General features: G+C 38.7%; 1 protein-coding gene across 3 annotated transcripts in view; it reads left to right on the top strand.

Annotated features, from left to right (window-relative positions):
* The window catches only part of LOC136877030 (chromatin complexes subunit BAP18), a 79,735-nt gene that overhangs the window by 33,253 nt on the left and 18,962 nt on the right, over positions 1-27,520 (top strand). For all 3 annotated transcript variants that reach the window (XM_067150831.2, XM_067150832.2, XM_067150830.2), the window contains one exon: positions 3,263-3,509. In XM_067150831.2, the coding sequence (XP_067006932.1) occupies positions 3,263-3,497 (235 nt within the window). In that variant the 3' untranslated portion in view covers positions 3,498-3,509. The remainder of the gene's footprint in view (positions 1-3,262; positions 3,510-27,520) is intronic.

Below are 27,520 nucleotides of genomic sequence, written 5' to 3'. Positions count from 1 at the left end.
TTTATGTGTCATCATGAAAGGAATTCAACTCCTTTTTACTCCCGCCCCCCAAGATGGTTCCCCCTCCCCCAAAACTCGTTTTTCTTTGTTTTTAAAGGAGATCCAAATACCAATTTTCACGTCTGTAACAACTTTAGTTTTTATTAGATGTATGTATTCTCGTACAATTAAGTCAATTTTTCAATTCTTTCACCCCCCCTTCACTGGATTTTCCGAGAATACGTCTTTACTTTTAAAGCAGATTCTAAATATCAAATTTCACATCTGTAACATCTTCATTTTTGAGATGTCAGTAGACTAATTAAAAGAATTCAACACCAATTTGTCACTTTTAACAATCCGCCCTGCCTTCCAGCCAAGTGGTATTTCCGAAAACTAAAAATCCACGTTTCTTTATTTTTAATAGAGATAAAAGATACCATTATTCACTTCTGTAACTTGTTAAGTTTTTTTTTTGAGATATACTGTAGAAATTCTCATTTTGAAATTTCACCCCTTTTTAGTTCCCTTTAAGTGGAGTTTCCAAAAACAAATCACCTATGTTCCTTTACATTTACAGGAGATTCCAAACACCCAATTTTACGTCTGTAATATTTTACATTTCTCAGATATTCTGTTGATATAGTCTTTCAAAAAATTCACCCCACTTTGTCACTCCTGTTTAACCGCCATTAATTGGATTTTTCAAAAAAAAAAAGTGTTTCTTTATTTTTAAAGGAGATCCCATATACAAATTTTCAGTTCTGTAATATCTTCAGTTTCTGAAATATATGTATCCTCATTAAAGGCATTCAACCCATTATTCACCCTTTTACACCCCTCCTATTGGCATTTACAGAAAACCAAAAAAATACGTTTTCCTTTATTTTTAAAGGAGATTCTAAATACCAATTTTTACATCTGTAAACTTTAAAATTTTTAAGATGTAGGCACACTCATTCTAAAAATTCACCCTCCTTTTCACCTCCCATTATTTGGATTTTCCAAAAACAAAAAATACGTGTTCCTTTATTTTTAAAGTAGATCCCAAATACCAATTTTCAGGTCTGTAATATCTTCAGGTTCTGAAATATAAGTAGCCTCATTAAAGGCATTCAACCCCTTTTTCACCCTTTTCCACCCTTCCTATTGGGATTTTTCGAAAACAAAAAAATAGTGTTTCTTTATTTTTAAAGGAGATTCTAAATACCAATTTTTACATCTATAAACTTTTAAAGTTTTGAGGTATAGATACACTCATTTTAAAATTCACCCCCCTCTTCACCCCCCCACCCCACATTAAGTGGATTTTCCAAAAACAAAAATTACATGTTTCTTTACTTTTAAAGGAGATCCCAAACACCAATTTTCAGATCTGTAATATCTTCAGTTTCTGAAATATAAGTAGCCTCATTAAAGACATTCAACCCATTTTTCACCCTTTTCCACCCTTCCTATTGGGATTTTCCAAAAACAAAAAATACTTGTTTCTTTATTTTTAAAGGAGATTCTAAATACCAATTTCTACACCTGTAAGCTTTAAAAGTTTTGAGATATAGATACACTCATTTTAAAATTCACCCCCCATTAAGTGGATTTTCCAAAAACAAAAAATACGTGTTTCTTTATTTTTAAAGGAGACCCCAAAGACCAATTTTCAGGTCTGTAATATCTTCAGTTTCTGAGATATAAGTACCAGTATCCTGTTTAAAGGCATTCAACCTGTTTTTCACCCTTTTTCACCCCTCCTATTGGGATTTTCTGAAAACAAAAAAATACGTGTTTCCTTATTTTTAAAGAAGATTCTAAATAGCAATTTTGACATCTATAAACTTTGAAAGTTTTGAGATATAGATACACTCATTTCAAAATTTCACCCCCCTTTTCACCCCCTTAGCGACGGTATATCCAAAAATCCTCTCTTAGCGAGCACCTACATCTTAATATGAATATATGCCCAAAATTTCACTTCTTTATGTCCAGTAGTTTTGGCTCGGCGATGATGAATCAGTCAGTCAGTCAGGACAAGTTACTATATATATATATATATATAGATTTCTTCTTTATACATATTTCAAGTTCCAAATTACATAATTTGGTCATTGATCTTGTTTCCAAAAGACAAATATTGATATTTATTCCAATAATTTTCTCATCTAGCTGATCCTATTTAATTGGAAGACATAAGAAAATGATCTTTGCCTGTTGCCATGCAATTTTACATATCTCACTCGGTATATAAAAAATACAGAGCTTTTCCTTTAAAAGAACAGGTAGCTATTCTAAGATTATTTCTGTTTAAACACCACCTCTACTTGTCTAGTATCTAGAGGTTGTGGAGTCAGTAAGCTTGGCCCAGCTTGAGTGGCTCGGATGGTAGAAGTTGAGCCCAGTTCGGCAAGATTAATCCTAGCTCAGCCCGATGGTATTTAAAGGTGCTCAAATACACCAACCCTGTGTCATTTGATTTACTAGCATGTAAAAGAACTCCTATGGGACAAAATTTAGGCACCTCAATCTCTCCAAAAGCTGTAAACGTTATTAGTGGGATGTAAATTTAATAATATTATTAAATATTTATTTACAAAACTTTCCTCAGTTGAGGGTTGCCACAATGGACAAAGCATAATGAAACAAAGAAATGTATAATTTTGGCTTACAATGATAACTTTGTTGATTATATTATCAACAAGTAAATGAGGAATTATCAGAAGTAAGTAGCTTAACTACATAACCTTCAGCATGAATATTTTGATAAAAATTTGCATCCCCTCAAAAATGTGTATAACAGACTTCCTTCACTAATTTTAAAGCTATAAGGTGACCATGGTGGTCCAGATTAACAATGTAATAGTATCTTACAAGCTACTATATAACTGCTTATTTTTACTGTATAATTTAGTTTTGATATCGCTAAGATTTTTTTAAGTTCCGAAACTGTCTAAGGGCATAAAGGTCTATTTCTTTTCAGTTTGAAATGGCTTATCTTGATTTTATTTACTTGTATGAGAGATGATGTTAGTGACATTTCAGCAGAAAATGCACATAATTGGGGTAATAAACTAACAGTATCCTAATCGGTGATAGGTACTTACAGTTCATGGCAGTCATCCTAGGATTGAACATTTTTGTGTACAATATGGACATGAATTTCTGATCTTTAAATGTGCTGTGTAGTCCTAGAACTTACCTGTAATAATAGAGTAGTTTTATCTCAATTAATGTGATTGGTTGTTAGATAATTTTGCTTAGTGTATGGTATTTAAGAACAAAATCTTCACAGGTCTCAGATTCGGACGACACTGAAGAAGAAGGCTTTTGAGGATGCTGGATTGCCAGTTCGTACGATTACCACTGTTCAACAGCAAACTCAACCTACTCAGCAAGGGATGATGGGAAAATCTGCTGAAGTCACCCTCAACATGTTAAATGCTCCAGAATCAGAAGTCGATGTAGAAGGTCTTCCAGAGGATGTGAAACTTGAATTTGATGGGACGACAGAAGAAGTGACATCATAGTCATACTTTCTGGTTGGTTATAGTTTTTTATTCAACTTTCTTACTATAATTCTCTTTGGTAGAGAATAAGATGCAAATCGGCGTGGATTTAGACTGCTAATTTGTTTCTAATACCACATTTTCCATACATACCCAATAATTATGAAATGTTATCCAATCCAAAACCAAACTCGCACTACTGCCCTTATGGCTCTTGGCTTACCATTTGAGCACTGCTGATCCCAAACCAAACTAAAACCAAACCCTTTGGCGCAACACCCTGAAGGGCCATGACCTACCAAGCAACCACTGCTCAGCTCAGAGTGATGCAAATTACAAGGTGACATGGGGTCAGAGTGACAAATCCTTTCGACCTTTATTCTTGTCTTTCTAGAACCGGGCCAGTATCTCACTGTCAGGCATCTTATCAATTGTTCTCACGTAGGCTGAGCAGACCTTGACCAGCTCTCAGATCCAGGGGTAAAACTCCCTGACCTGGCTGGAAATCAAACTGGGGACCTCCGAGTGACAGGGTGTTTTTTTTTGCAGGAGGCAGAAGTGTGTGTTAGAACACCAAGAGAAGATATATTGGCCATGATAAGAGATTACGGTATCAAAGGAAAGTTATTCAAGACATTCAAAGTCATACATTGAAAATGAGGTGGACAAGAGACATCACAGATGTAGGTGGTGATGTAGTGAATTTTGGGTCACAATGGATACAGAAGTTGGACAACATTAACCCTAGAACTGCCAAACGTCGCGCTTGCGACTCAATATAGTGTCACTACAACGCCAACCTCGCACGCGCGATGTATAGTACAGTGAAACCTCGATTCTCCATTTTTGGTGGGACCTGGGGGAAAAAACGTACGATACGGGAAATCGGAAAATCCGGGAACGAATTAAAACCGTCAACAGTTTGACTGTACTTCACAGTAATGAAATATATATATCATTTTATTTGTACAAAAACGCCTGCATTAAATACATTAGTTTAAAAACTTTATATTTTAAATTCAGTTTTACCGAGAAACTTCGTCACTTTCCCGTAAAAACGTCTTTCAGGCCAGCAACTTTCATCAGTCAAGCTCATCGTAAAAATTTCTACTAAATAAGTTATCAGAATTATGTTGATATCTAAGAAATTTAAAACCACATCTGAGACTCCAGTTTCACTATTGCTGCAAGGAGAGTGTATCGGAGTTATTATGCCGATCGGGAAAACATTATAATACAGTCACTTAAAACGTCTATGGTAGCTACCTCTGTTTTTTTCACCTTGAATAAATCTAACTGGAACAGGTACAGTTATTTACAGAAATCGTTATCTGACGACAGTCTCATGTAAATTAGAAGACTTTGTTTTAATAACCTAAAAAAGAACAATGTAACTTATTTATCAGTAAAGGTTTTCGTGCTGTATTACGAACTTACGGCGCAAAATTTAACTTCGAGTTCACCCATGTTTTAGGCCTCGGTACTTTCCATTAATGATTTTTTTTTTTTTTTTTTTGACCGATAAACAGGCGAGAAATGTGGCTTGCATGATAGGCATAATTACTGGTGCAGTTCACATGAACCTACCTATGGTATTATAGTTAGGAAAGATAGCTGAAAACACGTAAATAAGCATAGGTTGTAACACGTCCAGTCACATAATCAAGTAAGCTAATCACAACGCACAAATACAAAAATGATACCAAAATACATTAAATCCCAGAAGATGTAATGAAACACTCTCGTACTCACAAAAATAAAGTGTCACATCGCACACATATAGGTGCACACTGCACACACAACACTTAAATTGTCATTTCTTCAGTCACAGAATACAGTAGTCACTTTGTAGTGAAAAAGTCTTTAATCGTCAGTTGTTTTTTGTTTTGTCGTGCCTTAACACGGTACAGTGCTCCCTCAATATTTAAAACGTTCTGTAGTTCGCTGCTGTCTGTGTCATACGCAGTAATATAGTCGCGAATTTTGTCAAAGGCGGCTAATGCTTCTGCAAACGTTGGCAGGGATTCAATTTCATCTTCGTCTTCCCCCTCGCTCGCGATCTCATGCACGGCGCTTGCACTGGCTGTGGCAGTAGCATCATCACACAGCTGTTCTATGCTCTTTACACCACAAGTGGCGAGCTCACTATCGACTGTAGCGTACGTCTCGAAGTTAACATCTCTCGGCGCGAGCTTCTCCCAGTCCTCACTGAAAAGCTGTTCTTCGCTGCCGGTGTTGGTGTTGTTCGTGTGTCTGCTTTCGCCAAAGCCACATTTATGAAAACAATTTTGAATGGTGGAGGACGAAACGTGGAATCATGCTGACACAACAAAGTGGATTGCCTGTAGAATACTGAACTTCGTCTTCACTTCTTTCCTGGCGTCCAACATACACACAGCACTTTCCACCAGCTGCTTGCGGTAGTACCCTTTAAAGCACTTTATCACCCCCGCATCCAGAGGCTAAGGACACTGGTACAGTTCGGGGGATAGAAAATAACTTTCACATTTCGTAAGAAAGAAAGTTCCTGCGGGTGGGCGGCACAGTTATCTACAAACAAAACTATTTTTCTCGCTTGAGCACCCATAGAAGCATCCAGTCCGTGAAGAAAATCCAAGAAAATGTCTGTGGTCATCCAAGCTTTACCGTTCGCGTAGTATCGCACTGGTAACTTCTTCACGTTCTTAAAGCATCTCGGTTTCGCTGCTTTGCCTATAACGATAGGGATACGTTTGTCTGACCCGTCACTGTTACAGCACAACAGAACAGTTATGCGATCCTTCGCATTTTTGCCTCCATGACAAGATTCTCCATTAAGAGCCAGCATGCGATCCGGTAAACAGTTGAAAAGTAGGCCGGTTTCATCCACGTTATAGATGTTCTTCGGTTCTTATCCTTCAAGCAGGTCTGGGAGATTTTTCCCCCAATCTTCCACAGCCGAACCGTCAACTGCAGCACTCTCGCCGGCGAGCTTTTTATACACCAGCCCGTGACACTCCTTAAACCGGGAAATCCATCCATTCGAAGCAGAAAAAGTTTTGATACCCATTCTTGCAGCGATGCTTCGAGCTTTTACGCGCAAAATGTTACCATCCACAGGAATTCTCGAAGCCCGAGCTTGCTGATACCAAGAAAAGAGAACTGCTTCCATTGTAGAATATCTTGATTCCTTCCCCGTTTTTCTATTCTTTGCGGAGGATCCACATTTTTTTACTTGTTCACGTATCTCTTGTTTTTTCCCTATTATTGTATTCAGTGTCGAAGCAGGTAAGCCTAAACGTTTTGCGATGTCAACTTTTTTTTCTGTTGGATTTTCAACTTCCTCTATAATCTGAAGTTTTTCTTGCAGGGTTTTCACATGCTTTACAGGTCGCGCCATTTCAATACTGTACTGTGTAAGCAAACCGAAACTCGACTGCGTAAATTGTTGGTTTTCACCAGCTAGTAACACAGCCAACTGAACGAAACATTCAACAGAAAGCTCTTAACAAAGCGCAAGTTGGCGGAGGCCTTCATTGTTAGCCTGGTACAGAATGTTCCGTAAGTATGATCGCGCAAGATATCCGACGAAATTAAAATACGCTAGACTCGCAAATTCGATTCCTGCCGTCCATTCTCGAAATCTTGAAAAATGCTTGATCGAGGATTTAGCGTTGATGGGACTGAAATTTCTGGATGGTTGATGCGGGAAATCGTTTCTTCGAGGAACGGATAACGCAGGATTTTTAATACAGGTTTTAAATGGGATGCTCGCGGGACCACGTAATTTGAACGAATATTACGGAAAAACGTAGTTTCGGGGAACGGATAATCGAGGTTTCACTGTACATGCATTCGCTTAATCACTTATATAAAATCATTTATCGTACTCTTACGGTATTTTAACAAGAAAGACATTGAAGAGGAAGCTTCAAGTCTTTCATCACATATTCCTCACTAACCGGAAATGACACGGTCAAGGTCAGGGTAGGTATAAAATTCAGCTACTATTTCCTCATTCCCATGTCGTCTCAGTTGCTATGTAACTTCATGCTCGCTTGCTGTTCCTGTTAGTTTCTGTGAATATCTTTCAATAGATTATTGAGTTTACTTTTTTTTAAGTTGTTTCTTTTGAAGTGTAAACTTTTATCACGGATGATGAGCTTCTTAATTCAAGTGATGTTTGCGAAGTTCTTGAAGGTGATTGGGATGCTTCCTCTTCCGGTGACATACAGTAGAAGTCCGCTATAGCGAGTATGGCATATAACAAGAACCCCGTTATAACGATAATTTTTGTCCGTCCCTTCAAAATTCCTATATTAAACTGTGTATTATTCTTCGGTTACAACGAGAGCCCTATCACTGACGCTTCCCTTATTACAAGCGATTATGCGTGCACGACTTTTTCCGTTACTGATATTTATGCACCCAGTCATTGTACTGCATGCAATCGATCCTCTTCGGTAGCATTTTCTCGCAATGCCCACTAGCAAGCTCTCTCATCGACATTCGAAGGCAATGTTGGAGTCGATTAGTAATACCCATCGACTGCTCTTCCGCAAAGAAAATGATTAAGGAGAACATGGTTTCGTAATAAATGCGCAAATAACGTGTCCGAAAACAGTTGTTAACTCGTTAAGGATAAAGGGTGAATAAACGATCGCTTAATTTTAATGCTAAATACCGCAATTAAGTAAGAATGGGATAGGCCTACACCTGAAGATATGGCATTGTGCGTCATTAATTACAAAGTTTATTTTCTCGCGTTCGTTAAATTACGGAAAGGGTATTATCATGTAACTTTATAGTGAGAAGGTTGTAATTTCTCTCCTGGCACTTGAAGTATGTTTTCATCATAGTACAGTTAAGTTTGGATAGGTGACGCTATTTGAATAACAAAACTGAAACCTTTCCCACAAAATACGATCGATAATCTTCGGTACGGTATAGTTTTTGCGCAATGTGCATTTGCGAGCTCTCTCTTCAACATTCGAAGGCAATGTTGGAGTCAATTAGTAATACCTGTTGACTGCTGTTCTCTAAAGAAAATTCGAAAAAAGATAACACGTTTTCATAATAAATGCGTAAATAACGCGGCCGATAGCAGTTGTTAACTCGTCAAAAATAAAGGCTGAAGTAAACGACCTCTTAATTTTAATGTTATACCGTATACTAAAATTAAGTAAGAATGTGATACACCTCAAGATATGGCAGGGTACATCACTGATTTCAGAGGATAGTTTATATTTTCTCGCATCTAGTTAAATTTTGGAAAGCTATTCCCATGTAAATTTTTAGCGAGGACGTTATCATTTCTCTACATGTGTTTCAAGTATGTTTTCATGATACATATACGGTTAGGTTAGGTGACGCTGTTTGAAGAAGACAACTGAAATTTGTGCCACAGAAGCCTCTGGTGTGATACCGTATTTCTCCGAATCCAAGACAATGTTTTTCCCTCAGAATCTCATGTGAAAAATCAAGGGTTGTTTTGCATTCGCTGCCTGATAGTAATGAACACCACTGGCAACTACCGCAGTAACCACGCTGTTTCTTTTCACCTCCGCGCGCGCACACACAAAACTTGTTGACAATAAACAACCGCCTCTTTATCATACATCGCTAGCCGTGGCGACCGGTTGTACAGTATGTGTAACGTCACTGAATCTTGGGAAATAGTGAAGAGAGAATGGCATTCTATTATCCTCTGCAAAAACGTTTCTCAAATCTGCAGAATGGCATCAAAACATGCGAGCCTTTGAATTCTTAGAAAGGCCACAGCTACTCAGTAGCAGAGTTATAACGCATCTGCTGAACCTGCCGCTTAGTAAAATTAAGTTTTATAGACAGCAGCAATATTTTCGTGATGGAACGTCGTATTGTAAAGATATGTGGAACAGGTATTGCCGGCAAATTTTCAACGGGTTCTCGTCGATGTTACGATGTCAGTTTTAAGTTGGAAATGTATAATAATTGTGCAGCCGCAAGAAAATACGGTATAGGCCTAATGAAAGCCAATATTCGGTGTTACCGTGAAGACAAAGATAGCATAAAAATGCGTACTATACACAAAAACATTCAGTGGCCTTCAACAAGGACGCTTTAAAGAAGTCTAAGATAAAATTGTGAGGTACGTGCACAAAAATGCAAGGGCGGAATTGCCATACTGCGGCGCAATAAATTCGTTCGTTGACTTTCATAGTCTGCGATTAAGGCCTATACTTTGCTAACCGCTGAAGTTGGCCAAATCCGGCAAGCGAGAGGTGCATGTCGCGGCAGCCAGTTAATATCTGACGCTGAGTGAAAGTAACAGTTTTATAGTAAGCAAGAAATTTTTCTGATGGATCGTCGTATTGTAGAGACGCGTGGTATGTGTATTGCCGGCAAATTTTCAGCGAGTTCACTTTGATATTATGATGTCAATTTTTAAGTTAATGGTTATTAAACCCGCTGAAATAAAAAATGCCAATTTTCGCCGTCTACAAATAGTTTAAAATGCGTACTGTATAAGAAAGACATTCATATAATTTTACAAAGTACTTTTTAAGCCTGATTAAAATTTTTTGAAGGTCAGAGTGAGGGCCGTCATGGATTTGGAGAAATACGGTAATATACTTTTTTCAGAATGAAATTAAACATACACTTTCACGGAGTATCGGATTTTGAAAAACAACAAACAAGTAAACTGTAGTGTGGATGTTATCTGCAAAAACGCAAGTTTTGGACAAACTAATTGCCATTTATAATGATTTTAATGTGTTTGGGGTTTTCCCGACTTTTACAAAATACTGATATAACGACAATCTGCTATAGCGAGTAAATCTTTTGCCGTTATGAATTCTTGCTATAACGGACTTCTACTGTATTTTCTTTAGAGATGATTCTTCTGACAGTGGAGAAGATTATATTCCAGAATCTGAAGTTGAAAGTGATTCCGATGAACAGAGCAGGTTTGCCGACGTTTCATTGGATGATACTCTTTCTGTAACGCCATGGTGGTGCAAGGTTTATCCACCCGAACAGGCGTTCGATGTTTTCGAGAAGTTTCGCGTAAGGTATCCTGGCATTAGGAACTGTCCGCCCCGAAACGATACACCCATTATTTATTTCTGGCCATGGAGAAGAATCCTTTTCTAGACCCATCAGAGAATATAGTGGATGAAGGTGATCTCAAACATGAACTATCTCGTCTACCAGGACGAAAGGAAAGGTTATGTGCTGTTTGTGATCACGTGAAAAAAGGGGACGAAGCAATTTTTGGTGTCCTGGATGTAATTCTGGGGTGCACCATGAATGCTTTCATAAATTGCAGCATTTCTGGTGGCCTATGAGGCCTGGCAAGAAAAGAAAACGCTCCGAGAATGACTCGCAGTAGTGCTCGGCGGCCCACAGAACTGTGTGCAGCTCGGAACTTTTATAAGTTTTTGTGATTTTGTTTCTGTGTTTACTTTTGATAACCTAATATTTTTAAAAACTAGAAGATTTTTGCATGTTTTGTATATAGTGATTTTTTTTAATCAGTGGTTTTTATTACTAATGCTGAACTTGAAAATATGAACAAAAAAACTTTTTAGTTTTCCAAAAGTTTGATCTCCTGATGCGCACCAAATAATAAGTAAATTATCTAATACTTACATGAGCAACTTAAATAAAGCGTTCTGAGTTATATGGTGTGCAGCATGTCTAACTTTTCTTCATATAAGCCTGCTTAAATTTGTTAAAAACATAAATGTGTAAGGCATGCGAAAATGGCCTGGCATTTAGGGAAAAATACTCGGCACTTCTAGGGTTAAAATCTTCTATCACCTGTTTGCATTGATCATTTGCTGAATGCCCAACTCCATGGCTGATGATCAGCATCTTTGCCTGTGGTTCTCAAGTTCCGTTCCCTGTTGTGTTTTCTTGAACAGTTAAATCCATTGGCTTGGAGACTGGGTGTTAATGCTGTCTCCAACATTCTTGCAACTTTCACGTCACACACAAAACTATCCTCCACTATCTTAACACACAGTTTCGTATACACATCACACATCGCCTACCCTCATTGAAAGATCTGCCTTACAAGGGCTGCACCAGGTTAGCAATAGCTACACCAAAAGAAGAAAAGATTGCTGAATGACTAATTGGTAAGATGAGAAAAATTTAAATGAAAAGCTTGAATTATATTGATGACTAGCAAGATACCCGTGCTTCGCTACGGTAATATACTGAAATTTATAATTGAATGCTTATCGTTTTATATACAACCCGCCGATATTCGTGATCTGACTCGTTTACTGAGAGATTACGGCAACGTTCCTCCCATTTTTCAATCTTTCCTTCCAGCAATCGATTTCGTATTTCCCGGGCTAGGTCCAGGTATTCCACCCGGTCAGTTGGGTTCCTAAATCTTAGCCATGCTTTCCTATAAGCATTTTTAATGTGGATCAAATCCTTGAGGAGATCCGGCGTGGTGTCCTCTTAGGTGCCTTGGCGGTACTAAACCGGCGGCCGGACAGCAATCGTAGTCATTACCCGTCCAGGACCCGTTTCCAGCACGGTCCGCACATGTTGACGACGGTCCAGGATATTATTATTATTATTATTATTATTATTATTATTATTATTATTATTATTATTATTATTATTGATGTTCTGGACCCCACAGCAATATGCAAGACCGCTACTTGGCGGTAAAATACATCTGCTGCCATTGTCATTGCTAACAATGTGACCAGCACCATTGTTGCGCGTAGGCAAGTGTGCGGAATTTCTGGCGATACGAATGACATACCTCCGTGTATTATTGACCTTATTATAGAGGTGAACAATTTGACGGCCAATCTCATTCCTATCGTTTATTTCAAATGTGTTTAAATTTTTATTTATATGCCAGGAGAATCTACTCTAATCTAAGAACGTTCTCTGAAGGAAAATATGGCTGTTGAAAAAGAACCCAGGAAAGATTAAAAATGATCGGTTTATGATCAGAATAAGCACATCGCAAGTCTACAGCCTGTTTCCTATCATTCGACAGGATCAGTGATGGAATGAATAAAGCCCCATCTAGCGGCGACAATAGGAATTGTGCAGGCTGCCGAAGCTCCCCTCTGGGGCAATGATCGATGAGTGACAAATGAAATGAAATATTGGACAGTGTTGCTGGAATGAATGATGACAGGGAAAGCCAGAGTATCCGGAGAAAAACCTGTCCCGCCTCCATTTTGTCCAGCACGAATGTCACATTGAGTGACCGGGATTTGAAACACGGAACCCAGCTGTGAGAGGCCGGCGCGCTGCCGACTGAGCAACGGAGGCTCCTTATAAGTACATTACGAACAGTAAAATCAATTGGTCTCACCTCCTTTTATACCCCACCGCCCTTAAGTTTATTTACCCCCACCCTCCAAAAATTAAAAGAAGGCGTGTTTCTTTATGTTTAAAGGAGATTCCAAATACCAATGTTCACGTTTATTACCTTCAGTTTTGAGATATAAGTATCCCCTTAAAAATAATTCACGTTTTTAACTTTCTTCCACACTCCCCACCCCCCCCCCCCCCCTCCCTCACAAAGTGATATTAAAGCAAAAAATACTTGTTCCTTTAATAGTAAAGGATCTTCTAAATACCAATTATCACCACTCTAACCTCTTCAGATTTTGATTTATGTAGTCCTCATGAAAGGAATTCAACTCCTTTTCACTCCCCCCCCTTAAGATTGTTTCCCCCCCAAAACGCGCTTTTCTTTGTTTTTAAAGGAGATCAAAATACCAATTTTCACGTCTGTAACAACTTTAGTTTTTATTAGATGTATGTATTCTCATACAATTAAGTCAATTAATTTTTTCTATCCTTTAACACTCCAAATCCCCTTCATTGGATTTTCCGAGAATACGTGTTTTTTTACTTTTAAAGCAGATTCCAAAAATAAAATTTCACGTGTGTAACATCTTCATTTTTGAGATATCAGTAGCCTAATTAAAAAAATTCAACACCATTTTCAGTCACTTTTACCCCCCACCCCCCACTACCCAAGTTGTATTTCCGAAAACTAAAAATACACTTTTCTTTATATTTAATAGGATAAAAAAATGACCATTTTTCACTTCCGTACATGTTAAGTTTTTTGAGATATACTGTAGAAATTCTCATTTTAAAATTTCACCCCATTTTAGTTCCCCTTAAGTGGAGTTTCCAAAGACAAATGTTTCTTTACACTTACAGGAGATTCCAAATACCCACTATTTACGTCTGTAACATTTTACGCTTCTCAGATATTCTGTAGATATAGTCTTTCAAAAAATTCACCCCAATTTGCCACTCCTATTTAACCGCCATTAATTGAATTTTCCAAAAGCAAAAATATACGTGTTTCTATATTTTTAAAGGAGATCCCATTTACAAATTTTCAGTTCTGTAATATCTTCAGTTTCTGGGATATATGTATCCTCATTAAAGGCATTCAACCCATTATTCACCCTTTTACACCCCTCCTATTGGGATTTAGAGAAAACAAAGAAATACGTGTTCCTTTATTTTTAAGGGAGATTCTAAACACCAATTTTTACACCTGTAAACGTTTAAAGTTTTAAGATGTAGACACACTCATTTTAAAAATTCGCCCCCCTTTTCACCCCCCATTATTTGGATTTTCCAAAAACGAAAAAATACCTGTTTCTTTATTTTTAAAGTAGATCCCAAATACCAATTTTCAGGTCTCTAATATCTTCAGGTTCTGAAATATAAGTAGCCTCATTAAAGGCATTCAACCTATTTTTCACCCTTTTTCACCCTTCCTATTAGGATTTTCCAAAAACAAAAAAGTACGTGTTTCTTTATTTTTAAAGGAGATTTTTAAATACCAATTTTTACATCTCTAAACTTTAAAACTTTTGAGATATAGATGCACTCATTTTAAAAATTCACCCCCTTTTAACCCTCGCATATATGGATTTTCCAAAAACAAAAAAATATGTGTTTCTTTATTTTTGAAAGCGATCAAAAGTACCAATTTTGAGGTCTGTAATATCTTCAGTTTCTGAGATATATGTATTATCTTTAAAGGCATTCAACACATTTTTCACCCCTTTTCACCCCTCCTATTGGGATTTACCGAAAACAAAAAAATACGTGTTCCTTTATTTTTAATGAAGATTCTAAATACTAATTTTTACATATCTAAACTTTAAAACTTTTGAGATATAGATGCACTCATTTTAAAAATTAACCCCCCTTTCACCCTCGCATTAATTGGATTTTTCAAAAACAAAAAAATATGTGTTTCTTTATTTTTCACAGCGATCAAATGTACCAATTTTGAGGTCTGTAATATCTTCAGTCTCTGAGATGTAAGTAGCGTGTCCGGATTAAAGGCATTCAACCTCTTTTTCACCCTTTTTCACCCCTCCTGTTGGGATTGTCTGAAAACAAAAAAATACGTGTTTCCTTATTTTTAAAGAAGATTCTAAATACCAATTTTCACATCTGTAAACTTTTAAAGTTTTGAGATATAGACACACTCATTTTAAAATTTCACCCCCCTTTTCACCCCCTTAGCGACGGAATTTCCAAAAATCCTCTCTTAGCGAGCACCTACATCTTAATATGAATATATCCCCAAAATTTCATTTCTTTATGTCCAGTAGTTTTGGCTCGGCGATGATGAATCAGTCAGTTAGTCAGTCAGTCAGTCAGTCAGTCAGGACAAGCTACTTTATATATATAGATAAGTAGAGTTCGTGGTTTATAGCATTTAAAAATCAGAAATTTAGCGTTTTGATTTTCAAATTTAGCATTTTGTAGCATCTAAATTTCTAAAATTCAGCGTTTTTTAGCAAATTGGTTAAAAATAGGCATAATTTGCTAATCGAAACCGACTTTCAACCTATTAGGTCGTGTTACATACAATTAGTACGTGTTGAAGAGATGTTAAGTACAGAACAAAAATGGCCAAACGGACACCAGTGTGATTTGAGCCCACAACCTTTGAATTCACTATAGAAAATAAGACAGACATCAACATAGGACTGCAAGAAGTATTAACGCACACACACGAATATGCCTATTTACAAATTTACAAACACAATTTCAAAGTGAATACTATTCTGAACATATTTATTTATCACAGTACAACACACCTACAAGAAACAGGAATTTCAATGATGAATGAAGTACAACGTGATAATTGTTTAAACGGTGTCCTCCTTCATTCGATACTGCCTATCTGTTACAATTATCTTGTACTTGCTAAAAAACATTCTACATCGACACTGTTCATGGAGGCCCAAATGCACAGCAGTGCTGCCGAGGCAAAGGAAAAACTGCAAAACATTTTTTTCTTCAAGTCTTTGATTGCAAAGTCCGCACATCAATAATGGCCTATCTGTATCGCTTACATAAAAATGTCTTGGTTTATGAACTTCATTTTTCCGTATTGACGATACATAAAAATGTCCCGATTTGTGACTCTCGGCATGCTGTTTGATCGTCACTTCGCTTCTACCCATGGCTACCAGACAATAAAATAAATCGCTACCGTACTTTAAAATAGTAACTACTGCTCAACACCAACGTCAAGAATAACCGACTATGATCAAGGGTCAACACAAAAAGAATGAACGTGTGTGCTTGAAAGTGTATTTGCTGTTTGATTGATTGTTCTTTGCAGTGCTCTTTGGCCAGTGAAAGATATTCCACACATTGAATGATTTAACCCTTTGGCCCACCATTACTTGTGAAAGGAAATATTCCCTTACATACCATTTATGTATTTTTTCATCACTTTAACATAAATTTGACTAATCACATTCATAAGAATACACAGAGCAAAGTGAGCTTTTAGCTCGTCTATAGTAAAAGGAAACTAATGTTTTTGTTCGTAAGTATTAGTGGTTTCAAGGGAAGCAAATAAATTAGCAAGAAATATAGAGGCATAGGCATTGGTTTCCTTAGTAACATAATCCCAGAGCTGTGAGGTTAGAAATTCATTCCCTACGTCCATTTCTTTTGGATTATTTCCCAACCCCCTCCTCACTATAGAGTGAATTTCAGAAAGTGGTTTGCATGTTACAGAAACAGGCTTATTGTCAACAATATCATAATTCCAAGTATCATTTTTTACTAGACTTTTCATCCGCTCTTGTTGTATTCTGGTTTTGTTACGTAGTTTCAATTGGCACTATCATCTCGGAACTAAAATCGGAATCACTTTCATCACTGTCATTTGAAGAAGAAGTATTTTAACTCTCCAGAGAATCATTTCTACTTTCAACATCACTATTTTCAAGCCAGTTACGAATAACCTCGTCCATGCCGCGCTTGGATGCCGCCATGATTGTTTACAACGAGCGGCAAACTGAGGTGCTTGTTATTTTCCGTACTTCAGCTCAGAGTTACTATGTACACAGAGAAAATAGCTTCAGGTATCATCTGACATCAATCGGGTAGGCTGCAAAACAAACAAAATAAATCTCTCTGACCAGCTAACAGTGGTAATGAATGTTCCGTGCACCAGAACGGAAGTGTCCATCAAAGTATGTTACCGCCTCACTATCGCAATGGGCGCCGTAATAATTTTCTCCTGAAATAAATAACAACATATATCTCATTTTTAAAAAAAATGCATCGTTTTCAAAAGATATACGTTTATTTCATATAAAACTGAGGGTTTTGCATCTATTTTGCATAAATTGCATAATTTCGCATTTTGAACAAATTTCGCATTTTATCGCTAATTCTGAATCGCTAAAAACCACTCGTATGGGACATATAAGATGAAGGCACTTACACTGACAAAGTTTCGACATATTTCGCATTTATCGCAAATGCTAAAAATCACAAACTCTAATGATAAGTTATAGCAGAGGTGCTCAACTGGACTCCTATTGAGACTAGCCCAGTGCGGCTGGGCTGACTTTACTTAAATTCAGGCAGCTTACGTAGCAAGTATACATCACAGTGAAGTGAGAGAGCAAACTCGCTTTGCAGGAAGGGAACAGTCAAGTTCGTTATTACGAAGATCTCCTCCACTACTCACCGAAATGAAACAAAATGCTATAATCACAAGAAAACTGATTTTTCCAAGATATTCCGGTTTGATTTATACTGCGTTCCATATAAACAGTTTTGTTTTCTTATATTTATACATTCAAAGAAAACTGACGTGTTATAGTTTTTGTGTTACAATTCACAAGGGTACACTGTTTAAGCATACAAGCTACGATTTACTATTCTTTGGATGGGAATGACAGTATTTCCATTTCTTCTTCTTTTGCTACCGCTTTTTCCCACACCTGTGGGGTCGTGGGTGCTAAATGAGTAGTACAGGTGGGTTTGGCCGGATGCCCTAACTGACGCTAACCCTATATGAAGGGATGTAATTACTATTGCATGTTTCTGTGGTGGTTGGTAGTGTGATATGTTGTCTGAATATGATGAGGAGAGTGTTGGGACGGACACATACACCCAGTCCCCGACCCGGCCGGAAATGAACCTGGGACCCTCTGAACCGAAGGCCAGTATGCTGACCATTCAGCCAACGAGTCAGACAGTATTTCCATTTCTTAAAAAGTAAAATTCCTGTTATTCATTTAGCAAAAAGTAATATATTTACATAATTCAACAAGTTTACTGCTTATCTTTGCACAGAGTTGTAGTGTTGTTTGAATTTCCCTGTTCATTGAATTTGAAAATAGTACTGTATTTACTCGTTTCTTAGACCCCTTTCCCCCCCCCCCACTTTTACAGCCAAAAATGGTAAAGGGGGGTCCAATATGCGATAACCTCAAAATTTTGTGCAGTGAACACATGACTTCTAGGCTATAAAGAGCTATAAATTGTACGTGTAACCATTCTATACTATTACTTAACAAAGAATGTTGCCATGTTAGAATGTATTTAAGTTATACTGGCTATTTTCGTCGGAAGGCAGTATTTCTAAACGTAAAAAGACAATAAATGGTGAACACGGCCATTAGGCCTACTGTACATATAAGAGTCCGTTTTAGTTACTCATATCACGTCATTCGTTACAGCTCATTAATTCCTCTGGTGAGGTTGACGTCAGGAAGGGCATACGGCCCTAAAAACTCGCTGCGAAGATTTGTCTCACTTCATACTCGACCCCGTAGAAAAAAGGGATAAGAATATCGTGTTATCATATAATTAAATATTGATACAAAAGAACTTAATGGCCAGTCATTTGTCTCTGTCAGTTCAGCAGTAGGCCTACCTCACAGTAAACCTGATCACTGCTTTCATTTGAATTATCGCCTTGCGCCGAGGACTTCCCTGCCCTGCTACCTGACGTCATCTTCACTGCCATCTCGTTAGTCGCGTCAGCCATGCTTCATTCTCTTTGAGCATGCACTGCAGTCAAGAGCATACGAGGTCCCGTCTTTTTGAACCTTTTAGAAATAATTTCGTTCCCTAGTATAGAGTCTAAACAGTGTGAATTTATTCCCAAATGATTAAAGTATGAAGGCTTTCACGGCCGGTGTCAATATAATAAAAATCTTCCTGGCTATTATGCCATGGTCCACTCCTCTCGTTTCTACCAAACGTTTCGACTACTGCTGCGGTAGTAATCTCCTGTGGCATTGTGTCGATACACTCTCCTGTATCCCGCTGGCTGCAGTCGCCAGCAGCAGTAGTCGAAATGTTTGGTAGAAATGAGAGGAGTGGACCACGGCATAGTAGCCCGGAAGATTTTTATTATATTCCCAAATGGTTTCTGGAGATGGTCTCTGATATTCCCAGTTGGTGTATATGTAGCAGAAGCCATTCCTTCCGAATAAATCTGTGCTGTAGAAGACATGCCGGCATGCCAAACCATCAGCTGATAACTAGCGTATGTTACGAGTTGTACTTCCGAATGTAATACATAGTAACAGGAAACATTCTTTTGATAACTGCGGCTGTTGAAACACACACCCTTATTTTTAAGTAGTCTGCATTTCATGCTTATTCTCTACATTTATCACATCAGGATTTATGTAAACAGCTGCCCATGTGATAAGACAGACCATATTGTTTAGGTTAGGTATATTATCGCCCTGATAGTGCGAAAAGTTCCTCGGCGGAAAGAATAAAAATAAATAACAGGAAAATATACCACATTCATGGATATCTACAGGTGTGGCTGTAATGCGTTTCATTATCATAATGTTTAATTTCATACGTTCGTTGTCTCTTTTTTTGTTAAAGCATACCCTAGTATGTTTTGTTTGGTGTCTCTGAAAATCGTTTAAATTACGTGGGGACATAAAATTATTATTATTATATGTTAGGTATGTTGGCGAGTAAAAAAATCATTAATTTAATTGGATAGCATTTATCACATTTTAAACTTACTTCTCACCAAATACAGTACCTGGCCACATTATTAGACTCAAGGACCTTTTTAGCAATTCTTTACACTTGACACCCTACTTCTTGGATTTATGTGACAGCAAACCCTTTGTTGATACTTGCATTGTAGGACATGGTATTCTTGATAATAATGTGAGTTTTGGAACTTATTATCATTACAAATTCCTGCCTTTTTTACTTTATTAACTTAGTACCTACCTTGCTATAAACATATGAGGTAATAATTCCCGCGATTTTTGTGTCAGATATGTGTTTGGTTTACTGATAATTAACTTTAACAGTTTGTCTTGCTGTATTTTAGATATTTACACTAAATCTGTGTTGATAACAGGAACTTTATGAGGTAGCAGTCGTTTTAAATTTGTTACTTGGGAAATCAAACAAATTCTTGATAACAGAGTTATGGGGAAGTCTCAAGACCTTTTTCCTCGCAAAATTGAGTTTGTGAAGGGACTTTTGCAGAATGGAAATCTGACACAGCGAGAAATTACTGCCCATTCAGGAATATCGCAGACTTCTGTGCGTCGTATAAACAATACAAATAAAACTGGGAGAAATTACCCGAAGAACAGAAGAGGGAAATGTGGTAGGAAGAAAATTCTGACTCCGAGAGCAGAAGGTTTGCTCGTCAAAATTGTGAAAGGAAACAGAAGGGCATCTTATGCTACTATAACCCAAGAACTGAACAACAGTGGTATCAAGGTTTCCGAGAGAAGAGTGCGTCGACGTACTTGCAGCTTGGGGTACCGATGTCATCGACCAGCTAAGAAAGCCAAACACTGAACAAATGATGAAACGGAGACTACAGTGGGCAAGAAAACGCCAACATTTCACAGCAGAAGACTGGAAAAGGGTAAGTTCCTTATATAAATTCCTTAACAAATAATGTTTTAGCTAGGAAAATTCCAACGAGTATTTACAACTTTAAATTTCATACACATCATCTTAATTTCTAGGTTTGCTTCAGTGATGAATCAACTTTTGAGTTGTCAGCGAGAAATCCCGGTTTGTAAGAATATTGTCTAGTGAAAAGTATGAGAAGATTTGCGCCCAGCAAACAGTAAAACATCCTACCAATATCATGATTTGGTCAGTGATAAGTGGAAAGGGAATGGGACGTCTTCAGATTGTGGAGGGTATAATGCGTCAGGATCAGTACAAACAAATACTTGAAAATAGACTGATCTCGCAATTGAAGGACTGGTTTAGTGAAGCTGAAAACAAGATTTTCATGCAAGATGGGGCTCCATGCCACACAGCAAAATCTATTAAAGCTTTTCTGAAAGAGAAAGAAATTCCTCTTTTGGACTGGCCCCGTAATTCACCTGATTTGAGCCCGATTGAGAATGTGTGGCAATGTCTGAAAATGGTAAAGATTGTATCACTACCAAGCTTCAACTACTTGAAAAGATCATATTTCATTGGAAACATAATGAAAAGTTGTCAGCAGTAGCTTCATCTTGCATTGCAAGTATGCCTCACAGGGTGCAAGCAGTCATAAAAGCTAAGGGTGGACTGACTAAATATTGGAATTGCAGTCTTAAAACTGCTTATGACATCGTAAATTAAACATACTGTAATGCTATCCATTAGTGATGTGTAATATTCTATTAAATGTCTGTTAATATAACATTTTGTTAGAAAAATGAAGATTTTTTATGTTGAGTCTAATAAAGTGGCCAGGTACTGTATATACCTATATTGGCCCAAGTTACGAGATATTAAACGACCACTTTGTTAATGATCTTGCTTGCTGTATAAATAGCAACAGCCGCGAATATTTCTCAACAAAAGTAAACTCTTTTCCTCATCCCGAGGTGGTACAGCTCTTTTTAGACGCCCCCAGTGGAGGGGAGTTACATGTACCGCATATCAACCTTCCTGCCATTCGTAAATCTCTGGCAGTACGGTACTGGGAATCGAAGTCATACTCCCGAGAACAGCAACTAATTGTACTAACCATTACGCTGGCGGACATTATTAACTACAAAACACAGATGTACCACATGGATTCTTCGCGTTTTCATTGCGTAGGCCTACGGATGAAACTATTCACAAATTTGTGCAATGTCATCAGAGCTGCAATAAGACTTGTACCCGCTTTGAAGCGGAATCGTTGTTCTTCTCTGACGAATTACGTTGGGGGGTCTTACATGCAAGATTTATTTTTTCATTTTCTTCGTCTCGAAAAGCCAGTGGGGGGGGGGGGGGTCTAATACACGAGTAAATACGGTATTTAAAACTTATCAGGCATCCGATGATGACAGCTAGCCTCTAAATGTTGAGGAGGTTTCGTCACGAATGGGGACATACATATTTACTATCAAAGATTAAAGTACAACAACAGTGTAAATGTATCTACCAAATAGATGTCCAATATGCCTTCAAATAAATAACCTAACTGATGTTATTCCCAGTAAGCATGATTGGATTGGTGAGTTTGTCAGATAATTTAAACCCAAGCAACCACAAGCCAGTTCAAATCCTGGTCACGCCATGTTAGATTTTCTGCTGGACAAAGCGGGGGCGGGACAGGCTTTTCTCTGGGTACTCCGGTTTTCCCTGTCATATTTCATTCCAGCAACAATCTTCAATATCATTTCATTAAATCTGTCATTCATTAGTCATTGTCCTACAGGAGTGCAACAGGCTTCGTTAGCCAGCACAATTCCTATCCTCGCTGCTAGATTGGGGCCTCATTCATTTCATTCCTCACCCGGTCCGATGACTGGAAACAGACTGTGGATTTTCATTTTCAAGCACAAGCAACAGCTTATCTACTTTATTATATTAGCAAAGCTTCTAAAGCACCTCTTAAAATTTAATAGTTGTAGGCCTCTTTATTGTATCTGGTCAAAATACTGTACATAAACTGCAATGAACGTAAATAACTTATTTCTTACAACGTAAATTGAAAATCACGTGGATTTCTGCCCTTTCATTCTTTATTTTCTGCCTCCATTTCAAACTTGTGTATCACCGCAGTGATCGAGAGTGTCTGGGAGAACTTTGCCCAACCTTCACGCGGTGTGACATAACCACAATCTTACTTTGGCTGAATAGCATATGCTCATTGTCTGCCTGCCTGCCCGCCTGCTTGCAGTGCCGGGCACCCGCGGGACAAAATGCCCAGCGTGAGTACCTCTACATTACAGACTGCGTGAAAACTATGTAGTCTAATATTCTGAAAAGTGAACAGAAATTCATAGAGTGCAAATGTGAACATATCCAACACAAACAAACTTTAGTAAGTAAGGAAACTAGAGATCCCAAGAAAGTAGCTTTACCTTCTAGGAGACCACTTTACAAAAGAAAATATTTATAAAATCCTCCTATCAATACAAGTCAAGTCATCTGTTAGATGAAGCAAAGTCTATACATGTTTCAGCCTAATCTCAAGGCCATCTTCAGTAGTAAAAAAAGTGATTACATAATATACAAACAAATTAAAAATCGTAATGATATGAAGTGATAGTGATCATGATTAGTGAGTTAAAAACACATTGAGGTACAAAGTCCTCTCGTCTAATAGATCTTGCTGACTGTTAAGTTGTCAATGTGACTTGAGACCGACAAGGTCATCTCCATTCGAGATGACAACTTTTAGTTACAAATGTTATACACGTTTTATTCGTAGTATTGACGGTCTCACTACACTCGTCAGCATAGTGTTTTCATTTTAACAGTCAGCAAGATCTATTAGACGAGAGGACTTTGTACCTCATTGTGTTTTTAACTCACTAATCATGATCACTGTCACTTCATATCATTACGATTTTTAATTTGTTTGTATATTATGTAATCACTTTTTTACTACTGAAAATGGCCTTGAGAGTAGGCTGAAACATGTATAGACTTTGCTTCATCTAACAGATGACTTGACTTGTATTGATAGGAGGATTTTATAAATATTTTCTTTTGTAAAGTGATAACCGTCAATACGGAATGAGATTCATAACTTGCAATTCTAGGAAACCTGTAAATGCGTCACTGCCATCGTTGACTAGGAAGAACACTTCCCAGGCACATTCGGTCAGGAAGTCCTTCCCTACCAGGGCAGGGCAAATTACTTCCCCAAATAGGGCTGGAAAGCCTTCCAGTGCTCCTACCAATGCCCAGAACAATCAGGTGGAGAGGGGGAAGCCCCGGCGCTCCCCTAGAAAATGGAGAAGAAGCCATCTCCAACCCGATCGCCCAGCCCTCCTACCATTGCCCAGGACAATCAGGAGGAGAAGGGGAAGCCCTAGCTCTCCACAAAGTTAGAGAAGAAGCCATCTCCCACACGATTGGGATTATCACATCCATAAAGATTACAGGCAAACTATCTGCTGGATCTTCTCCAAACACTGAAGAAACAGAGGGAAAGAGCGAGAGACTCCAATGCCCTCTTGCTTGACCCCATTCTGGGGAACGTAGTTCTCCCAGGATGAAGGCCCACCATTCCCGTTCAGATGGCTCACCATCTGCGGAGTTCTCGGTCACCGGGTCACCCTTTCCTGAGGAGACAATGAAGGCTGAACAATTCATACTTGTGGATGGTGACGAAGGCAATGACGTCAGAGAATGGCAGATAGCTGGACAAAAGGAGGACGAGAAATTGTCCTAATTTTGTTGCTCTGCTCATCCATACAACGGCACTATCGCAGTGAAACTGCAATAGTTTACATGTCACCTAACTGAGTTACGTCAATTGATATCTGCCAGTGCAGCCACCATAGTCCGTCTAAAGGAATTTCATTTGAGACCTGGACATAACTCGACTATGAGAGGGTTTAGTCTACTCCAAGGACCGAGGAGACGTTGGTGGCGCGGCGACTGGGTCCATTCTGACATCTTCATTGACATCTCAGCTTGACGGAGTTGTAGTTCACGCTCCGTTGCCTGTAATGACAACAGTATGCAACATTTACTTTCCACTGGATTATGATCTTCACATGCATGAACTCGTAGGTTTGATCGCTCAGTTATCTCCTCCTTTCCGCTTACTGGGAGACATGAACGCCTGTAACACCCTATGGGGTTCTCCATCTTCCTGTGCTAGGGAGAGGCTTATTGAGTGATTGGTCGACCAGTTCAGTCTTCAGTAATACCAATATAATGGTCCGTTATTGGACATTATAAATTTTCCAGCTAACTCATTTTTCGTTGCCTGCGTTTCGCCCTCGTGTGCTAAGTTGGGCTCGTCAGTTGGGACTTAGCACACCTCCCAAGGCTACTTGAAGCCACCAAAGCCTATGCAGTGGCCTCCACGGTATGCACTAGCCTTGTGTCTTGAGAGGTGTGCTAAGTCCCAACTGACGAGCCCAACTTAGCACACGAGGGCGAAACGCAGCCAACCAAGAATGAGTTAGCTGGAAAATTTATAATGTCCAATAACGGACCATTATATTGGTATTATAAATTTACTCATTCAGGACAAATATTTTAAGTTCCCGGTGGGAATCAACATCTATATCATCAGTCTTCAGTGGCACCCAAGGCACATTCTTCCACCTGGATATCACCTTGTGCAGTCTTGAACTAGTTCCCCTGTTATGATGGTAAGTACACGATGACCTCAGTGATAGTAACCATTTCCTGATATTTCTAATGCTCTTGAATCAAAGACAGCCGAAAGTACGAAGGTGCTGGTTACTTCGATGAGCAAATTAGCCAGAGTTTTCAAAACATGCAGTGATGGTCAATGAGGAACTGGGGTCTGTTGACGACAGTGTTTCTTGAATTACAACTGGCATTCTGGCTGCTGCAGAGGAAACAATACTTTCCTCGTCTGGTATCCCTGGCTAGAAACAGGTCCCATGGTGGACTACAAAATTGCAGCAGCCATATGTGATCTCCGACGGGCTTCTAAGCATTATCGTTGGAATCCTGCGATGGCCAACTACTGTATAATGCGTTTAAGCGCTTCTGCACTGAAGCCCATTTCTTGATTTGAGAGAGTAAGAAAGCTACTTGGGTAAAGTATGTATCTTCCATGACGGTACACATTCCGTTGTCACAAGTGTGGACCAAACTTGGAGTCCATAACACTGCCTCATTCCCCGGAATCTCCAATAATGGAGATATAGTTACGATCCCCTTAGTTGGTCCGTTATTGGACATTATAAATTTTCCAGCTAACTCATTCCTGGTTGCCAGCATTTCGCCCCAGTGTGCTAAGTTGGGCTCATCAGTTGGTAAATAGTACACCTACCGACCAGCTCTGAGAGATACGAACCTGGATTCTGCCTGTCAAGTGCTAGGCAGAGGCTCCTCACTTGCCATTTACCTCTGGTGCTTCACATTCCTATAGTGTGCCTTTTACGGAGTAGGAATTGCGGAGTGCGCTCACACTGTGCAGGAACACAGCTCCTCAGATGAACAAAATACACAATCAAATGCCAGGCTGAGTGGCTCAGACAATTGAGGCGCTGGCCATCTGACCCCAACTTGGCAGGTTTGATCCTGACTCAGTCCGATGGTATTTGAAAATGCTCAAATACATCAGCCTCGTGCCTGTAGATTTACTGGCACGTAAAAGAACTCCTGCAGGACTATATTCCGGCACCTTGGCGTCTCTGAAGACCGTAGGAATAGTTCGTGGGACATAAACCAAATAAGATTATTATCATCATTAAACATTTGAGTGACTGATGTCTGAGAGATATCCTCACCATGTTCAACAGAATATGAGGTGAGGGTGTGTTTCCATCTCATTAGCGTGAGGGAATTGTAATACCAATTCTCAAATGAGGTAAAAGATCTAAAAAAGCTTTTGGATAGTTATAGGCCAGTATGCCTTACATATGGCCTCTGTAAGCTGTTTGAAGAAAAGGTGACCCAACGACTTGGTGGGCTTTGGAGGAGAGAGGTCTCCTGACTAACTGCCAGTGTGGATTTCGCTATTCTCAGTCTGCCACTGATCTGGTCAGACTGGACAGCACCATTTAGGATGCCTTTTTCTAGAAGGAACACCTAGTCGCTGTGGTTTATTTATTTATTTTTTTTACCTGGAAAAAGCTTACAACACTACCTGGCAATATGGGATAATCCCCACACTACACTGGTTGGGATTTCGCGGTAATTCCCCTCCGGCTCTTTCAAATCCAAGTCGGGAGTGCTTTTTCTTGTATTACGATCAAGGAAATGGAGTACCACAGGGATCAGTACTGAGTGTTCCGCTGTTCGCAATTGCCATCAATGGCATAGTTGCTGCTGCTGGGCGCGCAGTCGTTCCACCGGTGTGTGTAGACAATTTAGCTCTATATTACAGCTCCAGAAGGATGGTATTTGCTGAGAGACAGTTACGGCAAGCTATATACCGAATCGATAGATGTGCCCTGTAACATGGTTTTCGATTCTTAGGAGCGGAAACCTCAGTTGTACATTTCTGTCTGCGTCGGATTGTACATCTGAAGCAGAGCTCCGTCTGTAAAATTGTCTGGCCAGTGGTAGGCACCTGCATTTTCCTGGAGTCTCCATTATGAAAAGCGGCTAATATGACAGCCCCACATCCGTCAGTTGAAGGTCGTCTGCATTAAGAGATTTAATACGCTTAAGTTTCTATTTAAAGTTAAAAACTTCATTATTGTTCCGTATTGAATAGAGAAATAAGATGTACAATATTATAGGTTAGGATCCACCTTTCAATACTCCGTAATAAGATGGTAAAAAGTAGTTACAACCTGTTTAATGGGACCGGTTTCAACACATTTTAAGTGTCATCATCAGCCAATTTG

This window comes from Anabrus simplex, chromosome 7, assembly GCF_040414725.1.
Source record: "Anabrus simplex isolate iqAnaSimp1 chromosome 7, ASM4041472v1, whole genome shotgun sequence".
NCBI lineage: Eukaryota > Metazoa > Arthropoda > Insecta > Orthoptera > Tettigoniidae > Anabrus > Anabrus simplex.
The sequence above is the reverse complement of the archived record's forward strand: the minus strand, read 5'-3'. Positions and strand labels throughout refer to the sequence as shown.